This window comes from Neovison vison, chromosome 6, assembly GCF_020171115.1.
Source record: "Neovison vison isolate M4711 chromosome 6, ASM_NN_V1, whole genome shotgun sequence".
Lineage (NCBI taxonomy): Eukaryota > Metazoa > Chordata > Mammalia > Carnivora > Mustelidae > Neogale > Neogale vison.
The window spans coordinates 26,022,381-26,045,287 of NC_058096.1; the positions used below are offsets into that span (position 1 = coordinate 26,022,381).

The 22,907-nt window shown below is 38.2% G+C and overlaps 1 protein-coding gene across 3 annotated transcripts in view; it reads right to left on the reverse strand.

Annotated features, from left to right (window-relative positions):
* CXADR (CXADR Ig-like cell adhesion molecule) overlaps positions 1–22,907 on the reverse strand; it is a 56,305-nt gene that overhangs the window by 619 nt on the left and 32,779 nt on the right. The window contains exons 4-7 of one of the 3 annotated variants that reach the window (XM_044251098.1): positions 22,627–22,782; positions 20,816–20,938; positions 20,134–20,272; positions 18,949–19,075 (exon numbers count right to left, since the gene is read on the reverse strand). In XM_044251098.1, the coding sequence (XP_044107033.1) occupies positions 18,949–19,075; positions 20,134–20,272; positions 20,816–20,938; positions 22,627–22,782 (545 nt within the window). Of the gene's footprint in view, positions 1–14,857; positions 19,076–20,133; positions 20,273–20,815; positions 20,939–22,626; positions 22,783–22,907 lie in introns of those variants that run through there. The other 2 variants (XM_044251097.1, XM_044251096.1) reach the window with 2 other exon arrangements.

A 22,907-nucleotide genomic window follows, 5' to 3' on the forward strand; every position in this document is an offset into this window, starting at 1 on the left:
GTGGAATTTAAATTCTGCAACCTCAGTAGGAAACTTTTTAAACCTTATAGACTTTTTTCTAGTTTTAGTATTATCTTTGATAAACTACATGTATCTTTTGATATATTTCAAACCATGATAATCCTTTTTCTTGAAGTATATAATGAATGCCTATTCAAACAAGCATATTTTTCTATGGGTAACTGGCATCACAGGAAGATTAGTTTTATTTAAGTTTGAAAATGTTTTTAACATGTTGAGAGTTTTGTGTGATGACAGATTGTGTGCAGTTGTAAAGGTGGCAGGTTTCAAGTATTTTTATCATGGAGTCAGCATTTGTTCTTTTAGTTTGCTCATGTTGTAGTTAGAAGCTTGTTGGAAAAATTAGAAGCATAATAGCCGTACTGTCAAGAAGGGAAGTATTTTTGGCACACATCTAGTAACCAGATTTTTCTTTCCACATTTGATTACTATAAAACCTAAATCTCTTATTCAGTAGTGCTTACAGCTAAATGGCTGAGTGCCTTGGGAAAAAGACTAATTTCGCATTTGACTGTGATTAGACAATACCTGTAGATTTTGCCCTTTGATTGACTATCCAGCCTCCCACCTTGTTAGAGGTGGGAAGTTAGAAAAGTTATTTAAAGCAAAAGAAAACTCATCAATACAGCTTTTCCAATCCATTCCTAATGAAAAAAAGCCATCCTTGTATCAGTCCTAAATTAAGTCTAGTAAGCATGGGGTACAATTTTGCCAAACTTTTTTTAAGGCTTTATTTTATTTTATTTTTTAAAAGATTTTATTTATTTATTTGACACATAGAGGTCACAAGTAGGCAGAGAGGCAGGCAGAGAGAGAGGAGGAAGCAGGCTCCCCGCTGAGCAGAGAGCCCCATGCGGAACTCGATCCCAGGACCCTGAGATCATGACCTGAACCGAAGGCAGTGGCTTAACCCACTGAGCCACCCAGGTGCCCAAGGGTTTATTTATTCATTTGACATAGGGAGACACAGCAAGAGAGGGAACACAAGCAATGGGAGTGGAAAAGGGAGAAGCGGGCTTCCTGCCCGATGTGGGGCTCCATCTCAGGACCCTGGGATCATGACCTGAGCCAAAGGCAGATGGTTAATGACTGAGCCACCCAGGCGCCCCGTTTGTCAAACTCTTAATGGTATTTAGGACTCTAGGACATCTCCAAGTCTGTCTCCCTTAGACAACGTAGGGCTGCTCTAATGAAGACAATACTGCTGCATAATTTCAGGTTCCTTTTCAGGCTGTTTCAAACAGAACTGATTTGTGACTGAATGATGATAATTTGTTTTAATTCTCCATCTTAACTTTGTAGTAAAACTGCAAAGCTCTGAATTCAGAGATAAAACTTGGACATGAGGGGCGCCTGGGTGGCTCAGTGGGTTAAGCCGCGGCCTTCGGCTCAGGTCATGATCTCAGGGTCCTGGGATCGAGTCCCGCATCAGGCTCTCTGCTCAGCAGGGAGCCTGCTTCCTCCTCTCTCTCTCTCTCTGCCTGCCTCTCTGCCTACTTGTGATCTCTCTCTGTCAAATAAATAAATAAAATCTTTAAAAAAAAAAAAACTTGGACATGAAAATTTTAATAGTTAAAAAATACAAATTCTTTTGGTAAGTTCTACCATATCAATACTAAAGTGCTTATTTCCAGTTTTTCAGTGTAATATTTATCTTAATATATTTAACTTTTAAGCAAACTTAATGATTTCAGTCTAAGATTAATAAAGTATTTATGTTGATTTCTACTCAACTATCACTGTGAAAGCGATTTCTTATTGGATGATTGGAAAGAAGCAAAACTTAAACACTATCATGTGTTTACATTTCCTTTGCCAGAGCAGCCATTCTCTCCATTTTACAGGTAACATTAAATAAGTTATAAAAATTTTCACATCTATGTGCCAATAACTTATTTAATCCTCATAACCCCATGAGGTAGGTACCATTATTACCCCAGTTTAGGTAAGGACTCTCAGGAGTTTAAAAATGCCCAAGACAACAGAAAGCTAAGAAATGAAATCTTGACTCAAACCAACCTGGGTTTTGTAAAGCCCCTGGTTGATGGTACGTAGGTTCAGTTCATTGCTTACAATACTGGGAGAAGTTTTAGTATCAAGCCAAGATTTGAAAAAGAGTAACATGCAAAGATTAGATGAAGCAAGTGAGGATATAAGACATTAAAATATCTGCTTATTAACAATAAAGCCTTGACAAAGTTCTTACAAACCATTCAGATGTTTCTGAAAAGGGACTAATAACATTTTATTTGTTTGAAACTATAAATCAAATTGCAATAGGAAATAACAGTGTACTTGACAGGTCTGAGATGACAAAGCAAACTACCAATGACAGATCCAGGGGAAAGATCACTCATAGAGAAGTAATGGTATTACTAAGGCCCAAGTTTATTACAGGCTTTAACTTCTTTTAGTTACCAAGTATTTGGTGAGTTAACGTGGAATTCAGTGTTCTCATAATACCCTTAGGAGTCTGTATTCCAGTTGTGAAAGGCAGTAATATTGAGGTCTGAAGGGAAACAATATCCCTCCATTACTGATGGAACATCGGCTTATTATACTGTGACATTGTCATGCAAGCACTAATTCAAGAAAAGGCTTCAGTGATTCCTGTTAAAAATGTACACACTTTATTCGCCACAGAAAGTATGGTCTGTCTCCCAATTTATAGCATTAGGCACCTTCCAGATTGCTTTGTTCTTTCACATAATTTAAAGGATAACATAAGGAATGACATGAAAATGCCATCTAATCCTTGTCAGAAGCAAATTCACCATTAGTACTTGCAGCAAATACACCACTGCAATTAGGGTGGTTTGATGTTTTTCCTTAAAGCACATGATCAGCATAGATAGAAGTGCTAAACTTCATTGTTTTTACCCTCAAAGGAGTTACTTGTTACAGAAATGACTCCCATAAGTTACTAATTGGAGCCTTGCTTAAATTTCACAGGTCTTGAAAATGCCAAGGATTATGATGTAGACATCCATAATTTGGCTTTTAAGTGCCACCATTTTTGAAGGGCAGTTAAAAATGTGCGTATCTTTTGACCAAGAAACTGTACTTCCAGGGATCTGTCTTCAGAAATACTCAAACAAGGGGGCCATTACTTACGTAAAAGTATTTATTGCAAAATTGTGAGTGGCCAAAACAACTAAACTCCAAGCAGCCAACAAGTAAACAGTTAAGTAAAATCTGAACATCTATTCAAGAAAATACTGTGGAAAATACCATGTAGCTATTAAAAAAATGGTAATGACAGAGAATAAAATGTTAAAAACTGGACATAACTGCAAATTGGAGAAGAAAAATTGTTCTATGATGGTACCAAAAACTATCTAGAAAAAAATACCAAATTGACAGTAGCTAGTGATCTCAGAGGCAGGGCAAAGGGTCAGATACAGAGAACTTTATTTTTCTAGGTTGTACATATCAGTCTTTAGACTTTTATACTGAGGGCGCCCGGCTGGCTCAGTGGGTTAGAGCCTCTAGCCTTTGGCTCAGGTAATGATCCCAGGGTCCTGGGATGGGTCGCACATTGGGCTCTCTGCTCAGCAGGGAGCCTGCTTCCCCTTCTCTCTCTCTGCCTGCCTCTCTGCTTACTTGTGATCTCTGTCAGTCAAATAAAATAAATAAAATCTTTTAAAAAAGGCTTTTATACTGAGCATTATTACTTTCAAACTAGAGAGGCAGAGAAACAAAACATTTTTTATGAGTACTTAATTTAAGACAAGTTTGGTGGATTTATTTTTAGCAAATACAAATATATCATTGATAACCAAATTGCATGTATGTTTCATGGGCAGTCTATTACATTTCTGAATTAAAGGATTGCAGTGTGGTTAAAAATTTTGTTTGTCGATCATACTGTGTCTATTTTGGAAATATTTCAAAATAATAAATGCTTGTAATAGAGTGGTAGTTTTATATACTTTTCCTCCACTGTTCCTAGTTATATGTAACTAATACTAATTTCATAAGAAAAATTTAAAATACTGCTTTGTCAGAGAAAACCTCTATAATTAAGAAACAGTACTAAATACCTGGAAATTAACAACAGAAAGGAGTGAGTCAGTCAAACGGAGAAGAATTTATAAAAATTTACAAAAAGAAAACCAACAAGAAGAATATGCTGTATTTCTAAATTGACTCAACATTATGGAAACTTCACTTTTCAAGTTAATATGAAAAGTCAATATAAATCATAATTAAAAGTCTGATAAAATTGTAATCAAACATGAAACTCTAATTTTAAGTTTACATGGAAGAATAATTCTCAAAAATAGTCAAGAATTATTTTTTTAAAGAACAATGGACAGGGAGTATTCAGTTTTTCCTTTTACATGATTTCTCAATATATACTCAAAAGTATATATGTGAAATGAACAGTGAAACTATTAGAAGAGCACAACCAGGAACAGAAGTTTAATATATGGTGAATGTGACTTTTCAAATTGAAAATAATTCACTAATACAAAATTAATAGTGAATTATTTGGCTATGCATTTAAAAAAAAATTTTAAGTCAAAATTTTCTATTTTTTTTTTTTTAAGATGTTATTTAATTGAGAGAGAGGACAGAGAACATGAGCAGGGCAGAGGGTGAGGGACAAGCAGATTCATGATGGAGCAGGGAGTCAGACACAGGGTTAGATCCCATGATCCTGGGATCAGGACCTGAGCTGAAGGCAGAGGCTTAACTGACTGAGCCACCCAGGCACCTCAAAGTCTTTTTTTAAAATAATCTCTACACCCATGGGGCTCAAACTCACAACCCAGGATCAAGAGTCACATGTTTCGGGGTGCCTGGGTGGCTCAGTGGGTTAAGCTGCTGCCTTCGGCTCAGGTCATGATCTCAGGGTCCTGGGATCGAGTCCCGCATTGGGCTCTCTGCTCGGCGGGGAGCCTGCTTCCTCCTCTCTCTCTGCCTGCCTCTCTGCCTACTTGTGATCTCTCTCTGTCAAATAAATAAATAAAATCTTTAAAAAAAAAGAGTCAGTCAGACACCCCTGTATGCATTTTTTAAAAACTAAATTCCTACCCTAAGCTATAAAAATACATTCCAGATAGGTTAAAGATAAAATGTTAATTATGAAACTGTAAAAGTAGTAATATAAAATATAAAGGGAGATATTTACTAATTTTAGCTTACGAAACTTTTCCCAATTTTAACAGGAACATTGGTGGTTTGGAATTAAAAAAGTAAGCTGCATATAAAAGGCATCATAAAACTAAAAGTAACTCCAAAGAGAAAATTTCCATAGCATGTTTATTTTTCTTTATTATTTTTAAAGATTGTATTTATTTATTTGACAGAGAGAGAGATCACAAGTAGGCAGAGGCAGGCAGGTGGGGGGCAGGAAGCAGGCTCCCTGCTGAGCAGAGAGCCCAATGTGGGGCTCGATCCCAGTATCGGGATCATGACCCAAGCTGAAGGCAGAGGCTTAACCCACTGAGCCACCCAGGTGCCCCCTACAGCGCCTTTAAAAGAAAATGAATTACTATTCTGAGAATATGAAAAGCTCCTACATATGATTAATTAACTAATTATTTTTAAAGATTTTATTTATTTGAGAGGGAGAGAATGAGAGAGAGAGAGAGCATGAGAAGGGGAAGGTCAGAAGGAGAAGCAGACTCCCTGTGAGCAGGGAGCCCGATGCAGGACTCGATCCCGTGGCTCCAGGATCATGACCTGAACCGAAGTCACCCAACAAACTGAGCCACTCAGGTGACCCTACATACAATTATTTAGCAGGGCTAAATAAATATAAAGAGATGCAAATGGCTAAAAACAGAAAATGTGCTAATGGCACACTAATGACAAGGGAAACAAGTTGAATCCATTCAAACAAGTTGAATCCGAAAACTAACACGTTGACAAACACAGGAAAGACTATGGTTTGCATTCTTTGTAGAAGACAATTTGATACTGTCAACGTTTTTTAATGCATATATTCTCTTAACCCCATAATTCAAACTCTACATACCTAGAAGATAACCTATGGAAATACTTTTGCAAATGTATAAAAATGTACAATTGATGCAGCAAGCAGCATTTGCCATAATAAAAGATGATCGTTCATTCATACTACATAAGAACAGGAGACCAGTAAGAGAACGATTTGTGTCTACTCGTGGGTAGATGTTCACCATATTGTCTGACAGGTACTACCAGTCCATTCTAAGATAAACCTACGTATGTCTTACTATTCTCATCTTACACATGAGATCTTACACATGAGGAAACTGTCTTGAGAGTATTCAAGTATGTTGCCTCAGGTGACCTAAATTATCAGGGTTTCAAATCCTGGTAGTATAACTCCAGGACACATGTTGGGAAGAGAGACTAAGTTGTTAAGAATAGTATGAGAGCATTATTTGTCATTTAGAAAGCAACTGAATAGACATTTTGGTGTTATTCTCTTAGACTGATCTGAATGAAAAAGAAAAAACTATCATTAAAATTATTGGCCACAAGAGGGCATCAGATGTTCTTTTCCAACTTAGCCGTGGAAGGTTGTATTTGTTGTTCATCTCCCTTTTCCATGAAAAGTGCTACTGCCTACAGTTTAGTTTTTTAATGATTACAAGTTTTTAAAGTGTTTTCTTTTAAACTTTTTAAGTTTTTTCAAGTTAAACCACTGCTTTTCCTACGGATCCTCATGTAGAATTGTCATTGCTAATGGGGACTTCTAAGAATGCCATACTTATTCAAACATTTCTTTATTAGAATTATTTTTCTGTCAACAAAAGTAATATACTTTTAAGAAAAAAAAATACCTAAAAGCACAGAGAAAGAGCATTAATCACCTATAATCCTCCCACAGAGTTAACCAATATTAATATTTTAATAGATGGGGATGTTTTAAAAAAGGAGCTTTTACTTTGTATACTCCAATACTGCTGTATTACAAAACACATTCATTTTATGGTCACACAATTTGAAAATGTGAAACATTTTCTTGTGTATTTTTTTTTCTAAAACATGGTTTTTAGTGGTTTCATGGTATTCACATGTATGTGACTCAACCGATCTTTACCATTAGATATTAAACTACAGATCTCTTTTGGAAATGTCTTCAGTCATATATTTAAATATATACCAGCTTTGTTGGAGTGGGCTTTGGTGTAGCAGAGTATTCCTTTCAAGTTTAGGAATAAATGGACAAATTGAAGGGCACCTGGCTGGCGCAGTTGTTGGATCCTCTGACTCTTATCTCCAGGTGCTGAGTTCAACCCCCACCTTTGGCCTAGAGCTTAATTTGATCATGTACCAGAACTGCTAACTTTTTGAATTCATATAGGAAGTGGATAGATGATCATTTTTTAGAGTTAGTAAGTAATAAGCCTGTGATTGTTTCCCTAAGTTCGGTAGAAAAAAATGTTTCTGCATCTTATAAATCATCCATCAAGCATTTCTACTAAAGAAGTGAAATTAAATTTACTGATTAAAAATGAAAGTATTTAAAATTTTTGAAATTTGTCTAAAATGACTGGAACATGAAAAATGTGAAATTTAGTTTTGTCACCTAAGTGAAATCTATTTCATGTTTCCCAGTGATAAGACAGACTGTGTTTAAAATCTGATAGTGAGAGTGGCTCAGTGGGTTAAGCTGCTGCCTTCAGCTCAGGTCATGATCTCAGGGTCCTGGGATCGAGTCCCGCATCGGGCTCTCTGCTCGGCGGGGAGCCTGCTTCCCTCTCTCTCTCTCTCTGCCTGCCTCTCCATCTACTTGTGATTTCTCTCTGTCAAATAAATAAATAAAATCTTTTAAAAAAAATTTTTTTTGAAGATACCATTTGTGATGCTTGATACTATGAAATCTGAGGGAATACACAAAAAGTTAAAATACAGGATCTGACAGGGATTTGGCATTCAGATTTACAATAAAACCTCTCCCTTGACACAATTAGGAGTGCCAATCAAAAAGCTTTAAGTGGAAAACCATTAAAAATAGTGTATCCCTTATATATTTTAAAATGCTTAAAATATATAAATATACTTTGTCACCAAATTTATAATTTTTCTTAGACTATGGGTTTGTTGGGCACCTGGATGGCTCAGTGGGTTAAGCATCTGACCTCCACTCAGGTCACGATCCCCGAGTCCTGCAATGGAGCCCCCCATCCCTCCACCCTTCCACCGTCCCCACCCCACCCCTCGTTGGGCTCCCTGCTCAGTGGGGAGCCTGCTTCTCCCTCTCCCTCTGCACCTCTCCTTCCAGCCCCACCCCCCACTCAAGCTCTCAAATACAATCTTAAAAAAATACACACATGGGTCTATTGCTAGGAGTTATGGTTTCTTTCTCCTATAACCTACATCTATAATATACTGACCCTAATTGAAAGACTAGTTTCTCTGTAGTTGAAAGAAAATATAGTTGGAATCTCTGTGCCAACAGAATCATTTCCTTAAGTAAGTTGTCTCCACCATATCTAGTACAGCTGGTATGTACAATTTACTTCAATTATGTAATCAGCAACGCAACATTAGCATAAACGGGCTCCCGTAGAACACTGCGCCCTCCAGTCGTAACCCCCAGCAGGAGCTTCACTCCATCTGGAAGAAGAGTGCATCTGTCAACGCTCAGTGTGCCCTGGGCACTGGTGACCATGTTTAGCAAGGGCCAGAAAGCCCTCGTTAGGCCAGAGTCTGCTCTTTTCAACTGGCCTTCTGCCTGCGTGATGTTGCTGGCTGGGAGCAGTGAGCGATGAGAGAGAGCCACACACTCTTCCATTTTCTTTCCTTTCATATGGTTCTCACAGGGCCCAGACTGCCAAGCACCGGAGGTTCTTAGAAAAATACTAGACCAGGAGTCAGGAGACCTGGATTTTGTTCCTAACTATGTGACTTGGGGAATTGAAACCTTTCTGAATCTCGGTTTTTTCATAAAATAATGCTGAACTAGATAATATATCCTATGGATATTTTGGGTTGTTCTGTTTTTACAAAACAAACTGCCATGTCAATTTTCTTAACTAAATCACAAATCTTTTGCCCATATTGCAAAAAGTTTAAATCAAACCTATATAAACATGCTACCAGCCAAGTTGGCTACTATCCAGTGTATATCTCTCCCCTGTCCTGGGCATGGCACGTACTATCTTTAAATTGGTAAAGTAGATTATTTTCCATGTACTTATTTTACTTTGTGTTCTGTGTTTCTGTGAACACATAAAGGGTCCCCTTCTTGTTAGATCAAAAGACTAGTGGAGGGGTGCCTGGGTGGCTCAGTGGATTAAGCCGCTGCCTTCGGCTCAGGTCATGATCTCAGGGTCCTGGGATCGAGTCCCGCATCGGGCTCTCTGCTCTCTGCTCAGCGGGGAGCCTGCTTCCCTCTCTCTCTCTCCACCTGCCTCTCTGCCTACTTGTGATCTCTGTCTGTCAAATAAATAAATAAAATCTTTAAAAAAAAAACAAAAAACTAGTGGAGGCTGAATGTCAGAGGACTGTAATTTTTCCAACAGGTTCTGGGTCAGTCATTGGGATCTTCTATAACCACACTCTCCTCTTAGACTTGCCAGGTCGGGGCGCCTGGGTGGCTCAGTCAGTAAAGGGTCTGACTCTTGATTTCTGGTCGGGTCATGACCTCAGGGTTGTGAGTTGAGCCTCGCATCAGGCTTCCTGCTTCCTCTACTCTCCCCACCTCGTGCTCTCTCTAAAATGAATACATAAATCTTTAAAAAGAAAATTGCAAGGTCATTCTACTGTTCCCTAGAAATGTTCTCACTGTTGACAGTTCTGGGACTACGTGACAGGGAAAATGTCCTACTTAGCAACATTAAAAGACACAGTGCCCGTAGCCAACATTCAACTTGGAATAGTGCGTGAGAGCTGACCGAACCCAGGGCCTAGACAACTCTTCTTTCCAAGTGCCAGCTAACTCATTTTCTTCATGAATGTAGTTTTGTGCGGACACCATGCAACTGCTGTGAGCCCAAACACCAGCAACGTGAAGAAACACAGATCAACTGAGAAAAAAACACACTGGGATAGAGTATGTGTGGCAATGACTTGATGCGAACATACCCAGAGCTGCTGTAATTATCCTCATCAACAGAGATCACCGAGAATCTATGTGTTGATCATTTGGATGTAAAGATGTTCCACCTCTGAAAGGCCTGACATCTGCTTAAGGAGAGGAGATAAACATGGAAAGAAGTGACCCTCGGCTTAGGGAGAAGTCAAGTTGAACCAGGAGAATGGTTTAGGGAGGATGGTTTAGGAAGGGTTAGGATTACATGATCGGAAAAGGGTAAGACCATAAACAGAGTGAAAGACAAAGGGTAACCTGGCCCCTGCCTCCCAAAAATCGTATCATCAAGGGCTAATTTTATTAATATTTAATATTTAAGAACTCCGCCAAATTAGCAAAATAATACAAAAGAAAAATGAGTAAAGCATATGAACACAGTTCTCCAAAGTACAGAGGGCTTTTAAACATAGGAAAAGATAATCAAGTGAATACATAGAAATAAAATTTTAAACCATGAGATAATTTTATTCTCAGAAATCGAGAAGATCACAAAATTAGATTAAGGGTATGAGTGAGGATTTGGGCCAAGATAAGCACTCTCATTTGTTGCAAGCATAAGCTGCTGTAACAAGAAGGTATTTTAGTAATAGCTAACAGAATATTTTTTACTCAGCATCTCCTCCTCTAGACATTTACCTTAAGGAAAGACAAACAATGTATATACAAATATACTGCTTATAATTTTACTCCTTATATCAAAAGGATGGTATCCATTTAAATGGTCCTCAGTTGGAGACTGGTTAAGTTACAGTGTATCACTATGATGCAACATACAGTTTTGAAGACTAGGGTTCTAGGTAGGTAGATACACAAAAGATAAAAAGAGGCAGAATAATCTGAGAGGATCTGTTAAATTAAAAGTTTCATATAGGGGCACCTGGGCAGCTGGTTGAGTGGCTGCCTTCAGCTCACATCAAGATCTCAGGGTCCTGGGATCAGCCCGTGGGGCTCCCTGCTCAGTGGGGAGTCTGCTTCTCCCTCTGCTCTCTGCTCCCTGCTCCTGCTCTCTCTCTGACTCTTTCAAATAAATAAAATCTTAAAAAAAATAAAAATTTCATATAAAGCTTTATTTAAAAATCAAAACATGTGTATGCAAGTGTAAGCACAGAAGTATGGCAGTTGGAAGGCCAGTTGTGACAGTCTAAAATCAAGCTGGAGTTTGAACTTTTAAGTTAGAGGTTGTCCAAGAAAGCTTTTGAGCAAGAGAGTGAGCCAAAATGCTTTAAGAAAATTCACCTAGAAATGAAGAGTTTTAATCAACTCTTGTCTAGATCATGGGTGAGTGTAGAGCCACGACCACGAATCTGCTTCCACAATAATGTAGATTCTCCATGCCCCACCCCCCCACCCAGTCCCCTGCCAAAGTGGTCCATATCACCTCCTCCCATCTTCCTGAGGTTAAAAACTATTTCCCCAGAAAAACAGTTTCATCTTGTCATCAAGATTCATAAGAAAAGCCAAAAAAAAAAAAAAAAAAAAAAAAAGAAAAGCCAAATCCATAACCATGTCATCAACTACTTTTTCCCTTGACAAAAAAAAAAAAAAAGATATGAGGTTAACAGCACATATGGTCACTCCGTATTTGATACAGATACGTATCTGTATACAGATTTGAAATAGTACACTTCTGGGGGAGGTGAGAGGGGAGACGGACAAGCATTAAATAACTGCTGGCACGGTTATTTAGGTGCTGATATTTTTATTATACCACTAAAAATTAAGCTAAGAAACTCTCTGGGCATGCGTTCCATGCCCACTTTGACTATTTTATTTGTTCTTCTTTATACTTCCCAATCATTATTACTGATGTGGGTTGAACAGTGTGCCCCCAAAACTAGGTTGCAGTCCTAGTCCCCAGCACCCTAGAATATAACTTTATTTGTAAATAGATCCTTGTAGTTACAGTTAGTTAAAATCAGGTCAAGTCAACAGGGTGGGCATAGAGGAAAGGATGTAAAGAGACACAAAGAGAAGACAGCCAACGTGTCCTTAAAAACTAAGGACAGTGACCTGGACAGATCTTCCCCCGAAAGCAAAAGTGGTCAATCTTGCCAACACCCAAATCCTGGACATCTAGCCTCCGGGACACGAGACAATAAATTTGTTTAATCCAGTCTGTGCCACTGTGTTATGGGCAGCCCTAGCAAACTAATACAATCATACACAGAAATTAATGATAAATGACTAGTCATTTCAGAGGACTATTTTAAAAGACCTGAAGAGTTGAAATTCTTTTTTTGAAGTGGGGGTGGGGGTCTTAAAATCTTCTAAGAAATGGTAACTTAGTTATCTAAGTACATCTCCCTGAATTCTGATACTAAGAAATATTAATATACCACAAGTAGGCAATGATAATAAGCATGTAATTTTTTTGGCCTCTCTAAAGGCATACTCCAATATTTCTGGAAGTTTGTGAAACCCAAGAAAAAAAGCATACCACCATTAATGACTTAGCATGGAAACCAGTCATCTGCAAAGGGTTTCCTGACAATTCAGAGGTTCCCATAAGCAATTATCAAAATAACCTTGGAGAGAAAACGGTCACTAACTTCATTCCAGACTACTCCGCATCTCTCAGTAGGGTTTTACAAGTTTCCTTCTAAAATGCTTCTCTACTTCTCCAGGTTTGCTCCTATTCGATCAGGTCACCCCCTTCTGTGTTTGTGCAAGTTAACTGTATTTTAAAGATTTTATTTATTTCCTAGAGTGGGAGGAGCACAGGAGTGGGGGAGAGAGAATCTGAAGCAGACTCTGCACCGAGCAGAGCCGGACACGGGGCTCGATCCCACGACAGCTGTGAGATCATGACCTGAGCCGAAACCAAGAGTCTGACGCGTATCCAACAGAGCCACTCAGGAAGCCCCGTGCAAGTTAACTTTCTGAGCCGAGTGTACATTCCTCTCCCCACACATACTCACTCCGCATTTCTCTCCAGACATGGTCTTTTTGGAAGCGACCAGGGCAGATGTCTTGTGGAACGTAAGAGACATACGAAATCAATGCAGACTTGCCCCAAGGGCTCAGTTTTGTTTTTAAAAATTCACTCAACATTTATTGAGCAATATGCAAGTGAGAGTTAGGCACTAAGGACAGAGGGGAGTAAATCCACTTCAAACTTGTAAAAGGGCGTATTAAGCAGGTTAAACAACTGGAATGCAAAGGATTTGGGCCCTAAAAGACTTTACTGGGGAAGCTGAGGGCCCAGATGCACCCCGAATTTATAAGTGAGGGGCAGGGGTGGAAATCAGGAAAAACGACTGAACTTACACTTGCAGGGCAGCTAAGCAAGGTGGGGCTGTTCTCCGGCTGAACAAATTCCACACTCACAAAGGTATGGAACTGTGGCCCCTTAGCTATGGAGCATGGCTACGGCATCAAGGCACACCTGAAGGCATGTAGAAAATAAAACACAGGGACATGGAATGCACCTGGAAAGATCTTTCATATCAGGTCAAGAGGATTGGTTTTTACTTGTAATTTCCTGCATCTTCTCCCCGCTGTTTCATTCTCCATTAGTTAGAATTTTCACAGCTCACTAGTAAAACGAGAAGCAAACTGATGCATCAAGGAACTTTTCCTGAAATTTACTTCTTGGTTCTTCGATCACTCTAGAGTTTTGTTTTTTGTTTTTTCCTGGAACAACTCTTTCTATAAATAGTTCTCAAATTTAGAAAAATCACTTAAGTAACAAAACAACACATCACACTTGATTTCGATTTCAGAAACACCAGCATGAAAAACTGGTCTGAGTTCCCAGGACTGGCTTCATGATCTTTTCACTGCTGCCTTTATTACATTTAGAAATTACATTTGATTACGCCTTAGGCTTAAAGCTAGACCATTTTTAACTAAAAACAAATTATTTTATATTCAATCTTATCTCTGTTTCATCAGTTTTGCCATCTGGTACTTATTTAACCAGAAATATGATCTGGCCTTTAGAGCTACAGGGTTAAAATATGGTCTAAATGAGGGGCATTGAATTTTACTCAGTAGTTTCACTCTTAGAACCATCCAGCATCCCCCAGGATGTAGTATTTTTATCCCCATTTCAAACACCAGGAAAGTGAAGCTAAGGAAAGCACTTAGTCATAAGCAGAATTTAGACAAGTCTGATGGCAAGGCCAATCCTCTTCATCTCTGGGGAGAAAATTTCACCTCAGTATAAACCAGGGGTTCTCAACTAGAGTAATTTTGCCCTCCACCCCGATGGGCGCGTGGCAACGTTTGGAGACATTTTTGATTGTCGCACCTTGGGGAGGAAGAAAGAGGCCAGGCCTGCTGCTCAACACGCTAAAGGGCAAAGGACAGTCCCTCACAATAAAGGGCTAGATCTAGCCCAAAGGCTCTAAAGGTGCTAACCCTGAAAAACCCTATCATAATAAAACACCCCTAAAAATGTCCTCTTACAAAGGTATTACGACCTCATCGTTTTCTTTTCTGAAATCATTGTTTAGAATCAGCAAGAAAACTTGAAACCACAACTAGATATTTACGTACTCAAGGCTACTCTTCAAGAACTCAAATTTGAGTTAACGCTATAAATTGTGAACAGATCACACAACTTTGTGGCGGCTTCAACCCCCAATACTATGTTATTTGGTGTCACATAAATGCACAGGAGTGGGGAAATATAAGAATGTCTGACATGTTTTCATTGATGTGTGACAGTTTGATTTTTTTCTGTTTAAAAGGATGCAAGAAGGGGAGAAAAAAGGAAACGCTGATGAATAGCATACTAAAGTTTTATAAAGTAGACATTTTTAAAAAGGCACAATAAGCCACACCATGAGGCAGAAAACTGCTTTCTTGATTTTATTTCAAAAGTACACAAGGTCACAAAACTAGAGCAAGTTTTTTTGTTTTTTTTTAAAACAAATTTTGTTTTTACAAATTTCAAAATCTGCACCATTGGATACGTAAGCCAGAAACTTTAAATACAAAATCATTTTTGAAACTGACACTTACCAATTCTCTACTTGCATATGTCAGGTGTCAAAATATTTTTTCTTAGTAGTACAAGTGTATTTATCACAAAAGTTCACAGTTAGGAATGAGAATAAGTGAATAAATTGTGGTTCTTTTAACACTTATGGCATTAAGTTAGCAGAAAATCCAGAGTTCTTCCTTGATTGGAGCTTTTAGTGTTCACAACCAAATCCAACTGATATTCACCATACTTTTAAAATTAAAAAAATAGAGTATTTTTTTAAATAATAGTAAGAGATTAGATGAAGAAATTGTTTAGTGATGTCACCCTATATAAGATAAACAGAACCACAATTTACAAGTTTATTCATTATTTTTCCTTACTTCTGTAACATTGTAGAATTTGTGCTCAGTTATGGACCTTTTTTAGTGTCAAAATAGGCAAACGAGTAAAAACTCTACCTGCAGAATGTGTTGCCTCTATCGCAAGACTATCTAAAGGCATTTGATATATTAAAACTTGCCCAGAACATTTATACTACCAAACACAAGAATTTTATGAAGATATATATACATATATATAATGTCACAAGCCACTAAAAAGTTAAAGTTGTGCCAACATTTTCTACAAACTACTCCTTACGTGACACATCAAAGCATTAACTACATAAAATGTTTGTTTTTTCTGTTCACACTGGAATAAGGCATCTGACAGCCCTAAACACTGTGGAGATGAACAGATTAGGAAAGAACCTTAAACATTCATAGAACTTCAAATTTACATGCCCCACGCACACAGAAAGACAGAGTAGTTATTTTAAGAAGCCATACGTTACAGAATTGAATATCCAACTTCATGCAATGAGTTCTTTATATTTAATCAAAATGTTTACTTGCCCCTTCACTTGCTCCAAATTTCCAGAACTCAATCTTAAAAATTAGCATTTTAACAAAATCAGGTATTTCTTCATATCCATAATCTAACTGCATTTCTTCAACTAAACCCTCCCAAGACACACTCAGACTGTGTTTCCAAAGGAACCACTCCATGGCAGATAGCCCAAATTTAAAGAAAGTTATTTGCCTGAATAAACTGGCCATCAGTATAATTGATAAGAAATTTGGGGGGGTTCTCAAAGAGGGGAATACTGGTCAAACTGCCAGTAAGAAAAAGAACACCAGTGAACTGCATATTCTAAGCACAGAACTCATCCTCTCCAGCACCATTTCTCTCCAAATGATCCTGTGTAACTCAAAAAGACGGTGTCAAGTCTCAGGGGTCAAACAGAATCAAATGGATTCTCCTCAAAGATGCAGGGCTGTTCTGGAGCGGCCTGGACTGGCTTTCTCATGGTAATGCTTTGAATAGCCAGTTTTGGTTGAATTGCTTGATGATTGCTAAGTTATTCTAGAAGAAATACTTCCAGCTCAACTGAAGGATTGCTGAGAATTATTTGGGAAGTTATCAGTACCTGACCGATCTGACTTTTGGATCAACTGAAATTTACAATGAGAACAGCTGGAGAAGTCAGTCTAAAACTGTCCTCGAAACTTAATCCTACCCAGCCAGTCTTCTCAGATCACACAAGTGACGTTCTATGAGCTCTGTTCTCGGGCTGTAAGCGGTGTGGACCTGAAAGCGCTTCTGGGAGGGTCGGATTACTCAGAGCCACATCCTAGATAGGCGGACACATCCACCTTTTACCGTGGTTCCTACTTAGATCGACAGAGGAATCTTCACTGTATGAAAACTGGGGACGGGAAGGATCAAATGCTTTTATTATCCAAGTCTGTGATCTGTTATTTATTCTTACACTATCTTATAAATTTTATTATATAAAACAGGCCAAACATCTGGCATTCAAAAATAGCTACTTTTACAAAATCATACACAGTCAAAGAGTGCTGGAGATGTTGAAATTTTAGAAACTTTATGAATAACACAATCGGTTAAGTTGCACCCAAAAAGAAGAGGGAAGAAGAGGCAAGAATCAAAGTATGAAAAGAGAAAGGTGTCACAGTGATGTGTTTTTAACAGTACCTTCACCTCTAAGCACCTTTCAGGTGATAGCTAGCTCATAGGCACCAGAAATTCATAATAAAAATTAAAATTACCCAAAGGCACAGATGAAAATGTTAACGCAAGTATAAAAGCAATATTATATAGGGTTAAAAACCTACTAAAAAATGCTTCCAAATATATAAAACTATACACTAATCCATTACACAGACATTCAGCTTAAGTTCAGCATTAAAAAGTATACACAATACTCTGCCTAACCTCAAATTCATACAAACATTAATTTATAATGTAGCATTTACCACCACAGCACCCGAAGAGATCAACAGAAACCGACTCCCTATCAAAATCTAGGGAAAAGGTTTTAGAGCTAGTGAAATAATTTATTGCAAACCTTATTTACTATAAAGAAACTGTTGGCTCATTTTACTATATCCACACTCCCTCACAATCTTAAGGGAAATACAATAAACTCACTTTCTTCTACTACAATAGTATTTAACACATTTGGCAGTTAGGAGTATACCTTTTACTCCTTTTCCTTTCATTTCCCTCTCTCTTTTTTTTTTTTTTTTAAGAATAAATCACTTTCACAAAACTAAGACTCACTCTTTTCCAAGCTCACCTTGATTTTCTGCAACTACACAAGGACATGTTGACCATAAAAGAGCTATACATCCTCCCAAGTCTGAAATACAGAATCGATGGAGGACACCTCCGAGCTGAAAATGTATTTCATCATTCTGAGTCTATGAAGACAATAACCTCCAGGAACCACATTCAAGTGGTAAATGTAGGATTACATGTTTCTAAAACATATATTGTGCAACACCAACATAATCCACCCCCCCTAAAACACTGAAAAAATGTTTTTAAATTTAGAACCAATGATTGGGGAATTTCAAACTGTAACTGTCAAATAATGAGTCATAATTTTCTTATTAGAAAAATATCACCTCAAGGGCTAGTATTTAGTTGGGAACTGCAAAATATTCCATCCTTGTTCTGACTGTCATTGTTCTACAGACGGCCACAGGCCTCAAGGCATCAGATCACTCATCAACAAAACCCATATTCACTACCGCACCGCTAACTAGTATCTCTAAATGAATCAGAGAGATGCTCCTTTATTTTAGCATGTAAAGGAGCTTACTATGTCCTTGTTGCCTATAGCAGTCTATCAATTAAATAGTTAAGAAATCATTTCATAGACAAGGTCTATAAATGATTCGGAAGGAAAACTAGTAATTTCTTGAACACTGTAGTGTTTTTTATGTTTTTAGAGAGCTGTTTCAAACTCATATTTAAATGAGCTTCCAAAGAAGTTTCAAAAAGAACAAACACAGATGTGTCGTAAGTATTTTTGCCATGGATGTTTCTTTACCAATTTGGAGGGGATACCAGATCACAAATTAATTGAGAAAGGCAACCTAAAAATAAATGGTAGAAAATAGGAAGTACCAGTTACACATGATTCAAGTATCAACTTAGGGTGCATGTAAGTTCACCAATTTCTTCACCTAGGATTTCATATTCAAAGTGCTATATCTTTTAAGTGTGGATATTTAGAAATCTATCAAATCAATCTCTTAAAAGGAAATATTTTTCAGTTGGTGAATCTGTCTTTAGTGACTTCAACTTTACTATTTCAGTAACCAAACAAAACTTTTTAAAGCATAATTTTCAGGTTCTGGTTAAGTTCTTGATATATGTTGAGGCCCGTAGCAGAATTTAGAACGGAATAGTCTTCCTACCCGAAGAGGAGAAAAGAAACCTGGAAAGCACAGATGGAAGTGCAGAGGCTCTACACTATGGACCCGTCCTTGCTCTGTGCTGGAATCATCACAGGCACCGCTCCCATCCTACTTAGATTAGGGGCAGCTACCTTAGCAGGTGGGAGAGTCGGGCTCTGAGGAGTACGTTCGAAGTCTTCACTTGGTACCTGGTTATACTGAGTCTTGGCATACCCTTCCATGTTGGAAGGAGACATGGAGCCCAGGGACGAGTGATTGCTGCCGATGTAGCTCCGGGCGGTGGACGCACGGCTCTTTGGAGGAGGCACGTCTTCCCTAGAAAGCAAAGATCCCAACACAAGTTCAAAGAACAAGTTTCTAAAAACCCACAATTACATAAGCTATGAAAAATGGATATGGGTGAAGAAAGATCCTCTAAGTATCGTGTATATAAAAGTGTGCATGACACACAAAAAAGCAATTGCAGTAAGGTAAAATGTTATGGACTGTGTATTCGTCCCAAATCTATCATTTACAGAGTATATTCCTTCATACATAATAAAATGAAAGTTTTACAAAAACTTGATTCTATAATGCTGTCTTATAAGGAACAAACTTAAATTTCTTCATACTCTACTACCACTGATAAGACAATCTATAGTTATGGTCGGCCAACACGCCAACACATTATAGAAATATTTCTACCAAAAAAAAATTTTTTTTTGTTACGTCTCTTTTTTTGTAAGGTCTCTAAGACCTTAGCTGAAAACTTAGCAGATTCAAATTTACAAAAACTCAGAGTTTATGCATAAGAATTTTCATGCCAAGCAATGACAAAGAATATACACCAGAGTTACCTCTGGTGCAGTTTAAAAAGACAAGTGTCCAGACTCCAAGCCAGACCTACCAAATGTCAATTTACCTGCTGGATGTTATTTAAGTCGCATGTTAGTCTTTTAAAGTTCTATAATGCAATGCACACTTCTAGTTAAGATCTACTAGTTTAGAATATTAAAAAATAAAATTACAGTTACTAACATTTCTATAAATTACCAATGTTACTTGATACTATCAGGTCTTTCTTTCTAAACCTCAACATCTGCTCATTTTTTGAAAAACTTCATGCCTGCACTTTATTGGGAGGAGGCAGACAGTCTTAAGCATTTGCAGTAGCTCTTAAAATCGGATTCAAAATAAGGTCCGGAGGCAGGGCACAACAGAGGTTGGTCGGTTCCGCGCACTTGAAACTGAAAGTAAACGCTTTCACATGTGTTGAGGGAAAGAGCTTTTATCCAGTTCTAGCGGGGTAAATGCTTCAGATGGTTAAGAGAATTAATGCTTTAGAGACATAAAAATTTAATTTCTATCAGTCAACTCTTGTGTCACTTAATTACCTGATATCATGATGAACTTCCTTTTCATATTTTTCTTCTCTGCGCTTTTTACGACAGCAAAAGACGATAAGACCAATGAGCACTAGAGCAAGCAAAATTCCTACAATTGCTCCTGCAATTGTTCCAGCTCTATTTGAAGCTAGAATAAGACATTAATAAGACAATAATTAATAGTAAAAAAAAAATCTGTATCCTTATCTAGTCATACTGAAGGTTAAGGGTACATAGCGATGGACGGATTTCATTGCACATATTGCATATAATAACTTTAAGGAACACATTTATTAGTTTTTTGGTCTAGTGGAAAAGACCCACTGGAAGAACTTTCTTCTGGACTATATAATCTATTTCAAGCATAAAAATCATGAAACTAGACTAAAAGATTTTAATATCATAGCTACCTTGGTTGGCATAGAAGAATGTTCAAATAGCTTATACCTCTAATGTCTAAATACAAGAGTCAATTTGACAACTCTTACCTTCTTAATGTCATTACAATAATAAAGGCTATATATTTTTTCCCCTTCCCAGGACTTCAAATAGCAAATAACCAAGTCACAGAGTGCTTTGCCAGGTTAACATCCCCTTGCCCTCAATACACACTTGCTGACTGAACTAAAGGAAGCTATATGAAGACGACACAAACAAACGTCATCACAACAGACAGAAAGAAGGTACTTACGTGGAACAACATTCAGGCGTAGCTGGCACTGATCGGAGCCTACTCTGTTTGTGACTGTACAACTGTATGTCCCAGAGTACTCAGTAGAGGCATTTTTTACAGATATAACAGGTGACTTCATGTCTATGGGGAAAAAAGGAAGTATATGGCATAACCCATCTTCACAATATTGCATTGCTAAGTTTTTAGTAAAGGCAAACCATATTAAGCTTGACAATCTAGGTAAAAGTGAGACAAACAGAAGCTGGGTACGGGGGCGCCTGGGTGGCTCAGTGGGTTAAGCCGCTGCCTTCGGCTCAGGTCATGATCTCAGGGTCCTGGGATAGAGTCCCACATCGGGTTCTCTGCTCAGCAAGGAGCCTGCTTCCCTCTCTCTCTCTCTCTCTCTCTCTCTCTCTCTGCCTGCCTCTCCATCTACTTGTGATCTCTCTCTGTCAAATAAATAAATAAAAAATCTTTAAAAAAAAAAAAAAAAACAGAAGCTGGGTACGAACAAATGTCTATGGAGACATGTGAGCACCTCTAGAACACAGACGCGGCTGACTCTCAAACAATGGCGGGTGCGCCGCGGGCAGGCGTGTAAGGATTCTGATTTCCTGCACAGTTAACGATCAGGGTATAACTTTTGACTCCCCCAAAATGTAACTGTAATTTTTAAAAGGATTTTATTATTTATTTAGAGCAAGGCAGTGTACACACGAGCAGGGGGGCGCACAGGGAAAGGGGGGGAGAGAGAATCTCAAACTGACTCTGCACTGAGCCCGGAGCCTGACACAGGCCCCATCCCGTGACCCCGAGATAAGCACCTGAGTGGAAATCAGGAGTCCGACGCTCCATCAGTGGAGCCACCCATGTGTCCCTGGAATGTAACTATAATTAGCCTACTCTTGACTGGAAACCTTACAGTAGCATAAACAGCCAACGGGCATGTTTTGCATTTTATCTGTGTTATATACTGCATTCTTACAATGAGTAAGCTTGGAAGAAAATGCTATTAAGAAAATCATAAGGAAAATACATTTTCAGTACGCTCTGTAAAAAAATCCATGTATAAATGGACCTTCACGGTTCAAACCTGTGTTGTTCAAGGACCAGCTGTTACTGCCCTCTAGTTCATTTGTATCACAAGCCAGAGTATCCACGACTGCCTTAGCCACATACAGCCTCAGCTGAAGCAGAGGCACACCGATTCTAAAAAACAGTGGGGCGCCGGGCTGACCCAACTGGTAGAACATGCAACTCCTGGTCTCAGGGTGGTGAGGAGTTTGAGCCCCACACTGGGCCCAGAGCTTACTTTAAAAAACAAAACCAAAAATTCCATCCCACAAAGGCTCTTTGGTGCAGAAGATTTCAAAACCTATTTTATCCCTGCAGGTGGAAGAAAGATGTTTCAGAGTCAGAAGGGGTCATCTAGTTTTGGCCTCTTAGTTTGAGAAAAGGAAGAGGTGGAGAGAAATCCTACTTCATCATAAATCTAGGCAAAGCATTCAAGAGCCTACTCTTATTATAACTAAGCCATTGTCTACATTACGATTGTATTTTCCACCAGTATTACTATTAAAAAATCTACAACAAAGAAACTATAATATCCTAAGCAGTGAGATTATAAAAATATTATCATTAACACAATATGACGCTAAGTTGTCATTGTAAAACACTGAATAATTCTCATGGAATCCTGATTGTTTTATACAGAAAAGGGGAGGATTCTGGTAATTTCAAAATACACACATACACACACACACACACCCCACTACTAGATCTAAGTCCAAACTAATGGCATATAGTACAATCTGTAATATCACCAATACCTGGTAACCACAAAGTGGGCAGTTTCTGTGAGTTGGACAACTTCTGCCATTCATACTGTAATGGAAGCGAACCTTCCTTAGGTTCACATTTTAGTTTGAAGTCATTTCCAATTTCTTCTGATCCATCAACGTAACATCTTATACCTGACGGCTTAACTGAGAAAAGAGTAAATGGTAACTTTACACAAGACAACAGAACTTATGTTTGCAAGGATTAAACACACAGTACATTGCACAACCACTGACTCATTATCATGTGGTCCTGAGTTCTGGGGTGACAA